At 33.5% G+C, this 7,089-nt stretch overlaps 1 protein-coding gene across 1 annotated transcript; it reads left to right on the top strand.

Moving 5' to 3' along the window:
* The first annotated feature begins 400 nt into the window (after positions 1-400).
* LOC105795039 (gibberellin 2-beta-dioxygenase 2) lies at positions 401-3,415 on the top strand. Its single transcript, XM_012624486.2, has 3 exons — positions 401-932; positions 2,434-2,794; positions 2,954-3,415. Exons 1-3 carry the CDS (start codon positions 550-552, stop codon positions 3,227-3,229), a joined length of 1,020 nt encoding a protein of 339 aa, XP_012479940.1. The 5' UTR covers positions 401-549; the 3' UTR covers positions 3,230-3,415.
* The last annotated feature ends 3,674 nt before the right edge of the window (positions 3,416-7,089 follow it).

Raw genomic sequence — 7,089 nt, 5'->3', positions numbered from 1 at the left:
CCGATGTAGTTAGTCAAACCGATGCGGATCTATTTATTAATACGCACATCCTTTGCTGCTTACAACCACAATCTCGGATAAGTAAATTATTATATCATTTTTATTTTCTGGTTTAAATGATGATATTCCATGCTCAAACTGTGCTTCCCCAATTTTGTGCTTTTTCTTTTAACAAGATGTTAGTTAAAATATGCTGTACTTTAACATTATTTTAAAATCATCGATCAAATATCAAGAGAAACAAAATTCTTCATATATTAATGTTTTATTTTATTTTACAATACGTATATATATCTACCAAAAGATGTATATATATATATTTATAGAAAGTCCACGTCTTCCTAAATTCGCGATACTCGCTCCATCTTTTATTATCATATTTATTTATTTAACATTTATATCACTGTCTTTCAATCTATCGTACTTGTATAAATGGTAGGCAGTTCCTTAGCCATGATAAAAGCTGAGAGTACTTCATTAAATTCTCCAGCCTTCCAATTGCTTTAAGTCTCGAAACAAAACAACAACAACAACAAAAGAGAAGAAAAAATGGTTGGGGTGCCGTCGCCGGCATGTTTGAGAGCCAAGAAAACCAGGGCAGTAGGGATTCCGGTGGTTGATCTTTCTCTTGATAGGTCCATCGTGTCGGAGCTGATTGTGAAGGCTTGTGAAGAGTATGGAATCTTTAAGGTTATGAACCATGGGGTTCATTGGGAGATAATATCCAGATTGGAAGGTGAAGGGGTTCAGTTTTTTGGCAAACCAGCTGGTGATAAGCAACGGGCGGGTCCGGCCAACCCTTTTGGTTATGGTGTCAAAAACATCGGACTCAATGGCGATAAGGGTGAACTTGAGTATCTTCTTCTCCACACAAATCCTTTCTCTATTGCTGAACGTTCCGAATCCATCTCCAATCAGCCTCAAAACTTCACGTATGCTCCCCATTTTTTTATTTCTTGTTTTTGCTATCCTCTCTTCTCTCTTTATTCATGAAAAAGAAAAAGTTGCCCATTTCACGTAATAGTTGGAAAAAGGTTTTAGGAAGGTTGAAGAATAATACATATAAATATGGATATAAAACCATAACCGATGGAGTCAGAGTCAGAGGCTAGGGGGAAAGCGTCTGGTTTCTGTTTCTTGACACCAGCGTTAAAGAATGCTTTACCCCATGCCCTATGGCTTGAGGAGTTTTTCATAAGGCTTTTTTCTAGTTTGTATGTGAGTAAATACTATAGCAATGTGGCCCATTTGGTATACTTTTTAGAAATGAGATAGCTTTGAATTACACAGCAATTGGCAGGTATACAAGGGGAATTTAATTTTTGCAGAGTGTTTACAATTAATGCTTGGTTTGGTATCCTAGAAAGGGACATCTTCCTTTTATGATAAGAAGGAAAAAAGTTTAACCTCGGGTTTTGTGAAATGTCAAGGTTTTCTTTCAATTCACAGTGGTTGGGGTAATTTTAAAATTTATGGATAGCTATGGATTTTTAAAACTTTGAGCTCATTCTCATAAATATTTTAAAAATTATATATATTTTTATTATAATTAGGTTGTGTTTAATTTAATGAGTTTCTTTCTCTATATTTTTGTTCATAAAAAATTGAGAAATTATTTTATGAATTCTTCTCACCATATTATCTATTGTTTATTTTTAATTATTTAATGATATTTCAGTAATTTTTTTCATGTCATTGATATATAATTTTAGTATTGAACCCTGAATCTTAAACTCAAATCTGAACCTTGAACCTCGAACTCTAAACTCGAAACCTGAACATCAAACCTTGAATTCAAGGTTCCGAGTTTGATGTTCGAAGTAAGATTCTAGGTTCAGGATGTAGAGTAAAAAATTACTAAAATTATGCATAAATGACATAAAAAATTACTAAAATATCATTAAATAATTAAAAAGGGGACGATGGAAAGTCTACTTAAATTAATTTAGACGGTCACACAATTAGTGGAATGCCGCTTTCCCGTAATCTTTCAGCACTTTATCAACAAAATAACCATCGTATTTGATTGGTTTTGTGCTGTCAACAATTATCCTCAACATGACATGCAATGCTTCTTTATAACCAGCCTAGGGCCAACCCTCCAAAGCCCATATTTATATATTGACAAATGGTACTAGCTAGCATTATTATCATTCATTGATTCTTCTTTAAACCCATTTTTTAGAGGAGTCATTGTCATATAAAAAGTGATTTTATTTGCATGAGAAAAAAGGTTGAATTATAATTAGCTTCATATAAGTCGACCAACAAAATCAATATCTTCATGACTAAATCAAGGGAAAAACATAAAAGATTCCTTGAAAAAGATTGTTGAAAACTCCAATTGTGTTACAATTATTTCAAATGAGTAACGATATTGAAGCGATAAAGGAAAGATATTATGATCTAAATGTTTAATGTTTCTTTCTACAGTCGTACTGCTAATGATTATATAGAAGCAGTGAAGGAGTTGGCGAGCGAGGTTCTTGATCTGGTGGCGGAGGGTCTATCGATCCCAGATAAGCACGTATTCAGTAGGCAAATCAAAGACGTCCAAAGCGACTCGATCCTAAGGTTCAATCATTATCCACCGGTCAAGAACCAGGACCCATCTTCTAAAGCATGCAAAGAGAATCAAATTGGATTTGGTGAGCATTCGGACCCTCAGATCCTCACCATATTACGATCCAACGATGTTGCTGGGCTCGAAATCTGTTTGCAGGATGACGGGTTTTGGATCCCAGTTCCCCCTGACCCCACTCAATTCTACGTGATCATTGGGGATGCCTTGCGGGTCAGTGTTTTAAATCACCTTCTTTCAACTAATAGTGTAATATGTCCAGTCTGCAAGCAAACAACACAGACACATAATGCTGTATTGGAATATAATGTAATCATGGCTTCAACAACAGAGGCTTATAATCCTAATAATTGTTCTGGGGGTATTGGGCAGGTTTTAACAAATGGGAGATTTGTGAGCGTGAGGCATAGGGCATTGGCAAACTCATCTCGGAATTCAAGGATATCGATGATGTACTTTGGAGCGCCACCACTTAACGCAATCATATCTCCTCTCCCGCAGTTTGTGTCACCTCAAAATCCTAGGCTTTACAGGCCGTTTACTTGGGGCGAGTACAAGAAGGCTGCATATACCTCGCGCTTGGGGGATTGCCGTCTTGACCTCTTCAAGCTTCATATCACCGATGATACATTGGCATTGTTTAGCTAGAAAAACTCCCTGCTTTTCCCAGGAATTTTAACTAAGCAGGAACATTGAAATATCAATATATTACGCAGACCTACAATAGGTTTAGAATTCAAATATCGATCTGTTTTTTTATTCTTAAACTACAACCTCTGTTGTATGGAAAAAAATTTGTAGTATATAAGCACCACATTACTCCTTGCCAACTAATGTACTGGGGACTTACAAACTCAAGCAATCTTCGAGCCAAGCTACTCAATAAAATAGTTTATGCAACAAAATTTTGTTGCTTAAACAACAAATTGGCTATGCAACAGTTTTTAATTTTCTTTTTACCCTTTTGTATGCAACTGTAGCCTAAACAACCTTATTAATTGCTTCGTTGCAACATTTAATTTACTCTCATGGTCATAAATCATAAATGAATTGAGTGGTTTTATCTCATAACTTTGATAAGGGTTTAAAAGGGTTATAGACATCCACTTTTAATGTATTCGCAACACTTCCCCTTGTCCATTAAAGAAAAATCTGCTTAATTAAAACCTTACTAAAGTTAAGAGATAAAACTCCTTGATTCAATTATGACCATGAGAGTAAATTAAATGTTCCAATAAAGCAATTAAGAAGGCTTCATTTACATGGACTTCATTGAATGTAAGTGAAAGTTGAATAGGAGAAATTCTTTTATACTTTTCACCTATTGTTTACTTGTTAGGATTGTCCTTTTTATTTTTCTATAAGAAACTTTTTTTTTAAATAATGGTTTAATTCAGTATTGTCATTAGTGTTTTAAGTAATGGTTGTTTATAATTAAATGCAACATGTTGTGGGTGAAAAAGTTCAAGGACCACAATAGGAAGAGCGTTCATACTCAAGAGAGGGTAACATCGAGATCCTAGTTGAATAAGATAACAAATAGAGTGAGTCATGAAGAAGGAAGATGGGAAAAGGTTTCATAGATGTGTGGTGCGACCTAGGGACTCTAAGGTCGAGGTAATGAGGCCTTATTGATGGCTTGCAAACTCTTTGGACTCCTCCCAAACTTTGAGGGAGAGATTGTGAAGTATGTTGAAGGAGAAGCGACGGAGACTCTGGGGACAATGTATTGCACACTAAGGGGCTAAGAGAATACCAAGTTCCCTCAGATTTGTTGCAACCTATTACAATTCTTGAGTGGAAGTGGAGAAGGTCACCATGGACTTTGTGGTTAAGGGTATTCAATTTGAGTTATTGTAGATAGGCTAACTAAGTCGGCTCACTTCATTCCATTTAGAGTTGACTACTCCTTAGAGAAACTTGTTGAACTTTATATCTCTCAGATAGTGAAATTTCATGGGGTACCAATTTCCATCATTTTAGACATAGATTTGAGGTTGTTAATTCAATTTTGGGGAAAATTACATGATGCTCTGGGCACTAGATTGAACTTCAACACGACCTTTCACCCTCAAATAGATGGACAATCCGAGCGTATGATTTAGATCCCTAGAAGATATATTAGGGAGTTGCATGATTGAATTCAAGGGTAATTGGGAGAGGTTTATTGATCCCTAATACTCTCTATTAAATTGTAATTTATAACTAAGATGATTAATTATCATAATAATAGAGAGTGAATATGTTGGAACATTTTCAAAAATATTTATAATATTCCAATAGTTATAATTGAAAAGTTACAAGTGACCCAAAAGTTATATTACTTGGTTATAAACCAAGAGTTGCCACTATTATACCACAAGTTGCCACTATTTATAGTGATGAGTTATGTCTCTAGTTATGAAAAGTTATGTCACTTGATCAATAACAAAGAGTCATAATTATTCAAGTAGATATCTATTGCATAATTATGTTTATTGCTAAAAGATGTGACTATCCATTTAGATAGTTATGTCTCCATAAAGAGACATGAGAACTCCTATAAATATGAGTGGAATTTCATTTGTTTGGTACACCAAAACCACATAAAAAGTTGAGAAACAAAACTTTCTTTTTGTTTTCCTCCATATAATATTCTAAATTGTTCTATAAAGAATTACTGATGAAGTTCTTTATAGAAATTGATACTCTTACCATGCTTCACTTCAATGCTCAGTGGAATATTTCCGTCAGTGCAAAATGTAGACAATCATTGAGCTTCATTGTATTCTTGAGGTTCACTTTTCAGTAACTCTTTTGCATACCGGAATATAGGTGCGGATGAATAGAACCTTAAAGGAAGTGTCGTGGTTACACGCCTTGAAGCCTTCAGTTAATTTATCATAAGTTTATTTATCTCCACGCACCAATAGAATATATTTACTACTTATAATGTCAACATTTTGTTTTATATTAAACCTTATTTGATACATCTGCCTTTGAAAGGAGTCAAATTCATTTTTAAGTTGACTAATGTCATATACAACAAAAATATATTAAAGAAAACGAAGATACGTTTTAATATTAATGTAAAAGGTAATAAAAGATCTTTAATATTAGTTATGAAAATTAAGGAAAATTATCTGAAATAAAATCATAACAATTAAGGAACAACTTATGTAAAATACAATCAATATTCAAAGTCCACCTTTATTCCTTCCATTTTATTGATGTATGAAGACAGATAAATAGGATTCTTACAGAGATGATGAAACAAAACAAATATATATAATCAAATCACTAGCAGCTCAAGGTTTTTTAACATTATTTTCCTATTTTCCTATTTTTTTTACTTTATATATTTTAATTCTATTTTACATCATTTGTTTTAATATCAATAATTTATTCTCTAATTTCCTTACATTAAGATCATGAAAGGAAACTATCACTAAGGATTTGAAGAATAAATTTGATGAGAGAGTGATCAAGTAGTTACAATGTGTGGTTGAGATGTATTGAAAGGTTTACAATAAGTATGTAACACCCCTTACTCGACCCGATCGTTGAGTTTGAGTTACGAGATGTCACATTCGTTGTCGGAGTAACTATAATCAAACGAACAGTAAAATGATCATTGAAACATACATTTACATGCTAGACACATTTACATTAAACCATACAATCAAATTCGAGCCTTAATCAAGCTAACGAAAGCTCTTTTGTTAACCCGAGCATGAAATAGGACCAAATTGTAAAGTTCTCAAAATTTCAGATCAGGTATCGATACCCCTACTTGGTACCGATACCAATTTTAGCTTAGAAGTTTTAGAAAAGTTGAATTAAAATCAACGGTATCAATATTTACTATAATGTATCGGTACCTTTTTCAAAGTATTGATATTTTACCCTTATATCGTACCATTTTAAGGTTTGATGTTTTGAAAATTTAAGAAAAATTGCTGAAGTATATTGATACCTCATAGAAAAATCTAGATTTTGGTGCCTATTTTGGTGCCAATTGAACATCAAACATACCAATACAACTTATTCCATTCAACTTAATCTTTCATATATTTCACCATTCATTACCATCATCTTAACTGTATGATAATTCAAACTCAAACATGCTACTTTATGTTAAGCAACTGAATCAATCCACGTCAACTTCCTCACCTAGCTGACATGGCTTGTTTTTTTGTTTTTAATTCAAATCAGTTAGGATTGGATTTGTTTATTTTTTGAATAGTTTGAAAGATTCAAACCACTGTTGTATTCTATCTCAAACACCTAGTTAAACACTTGTATTTATTTGTAATGCAAAGTAATGAAAATTAACTATTGTTGTTCAAACCAAAATTGCTTCTCTTTCATGGTATCAGATTTAGCCATCTTTTAGGATTCAACGCCGCTTTTTTTTTCTCGATCCTTCTTCTTCTGCCATGGGAACCACCGATGCTGATATCTCCTCTGTCATGTCCTCGCTTATGTCTTTCCCTTCCATCCACAACCAACTCACCATTAAACTCATC

Source organism: Gossypium raimondii, chromosome 7 (assembly GCF_025698545.1).
Source record: "Gossypium raimondii isolate GPD5lz chromosome 7, ASM2569854v1, whole genome shotgun sequence".
In the NCBI taxonomy this organism is placed as follows: domain Eukaryota; kingdom Viridiplantae; phylum Streptophyta; class Magnoliopsida; order Malvales; family Malvaceae; genus Gossypium; species Gossypium raimondii.
Note: the sequence above shows the minus strand (reverse complement) of the source record. Positions and strands in the feature narration are given on the sequence as shown.

Coding starts and splice junctions, on each gene's coding strand:
- LOC105795039 (XM_012624486.2), top strand. CDS start 550: ATGGTTGGGGTGCCGTCGCCGGCATGTTTGAGAGCCAAGAAAACCAGG. Junction 933..2,433: donor AATCAGCCTCAAAACTTCAC/GTATGCTCCCCA, acceptor TTCTTTCTACAG/TCGTACTGCTAATGATTATA. Junction 2,795..2,953: donor TCATTGGGGATGCCTTGCGG/GTCAGTGTTTTA, acceptor GGTATTGGGCAG/GTTTTAACAAATGGGAGATT.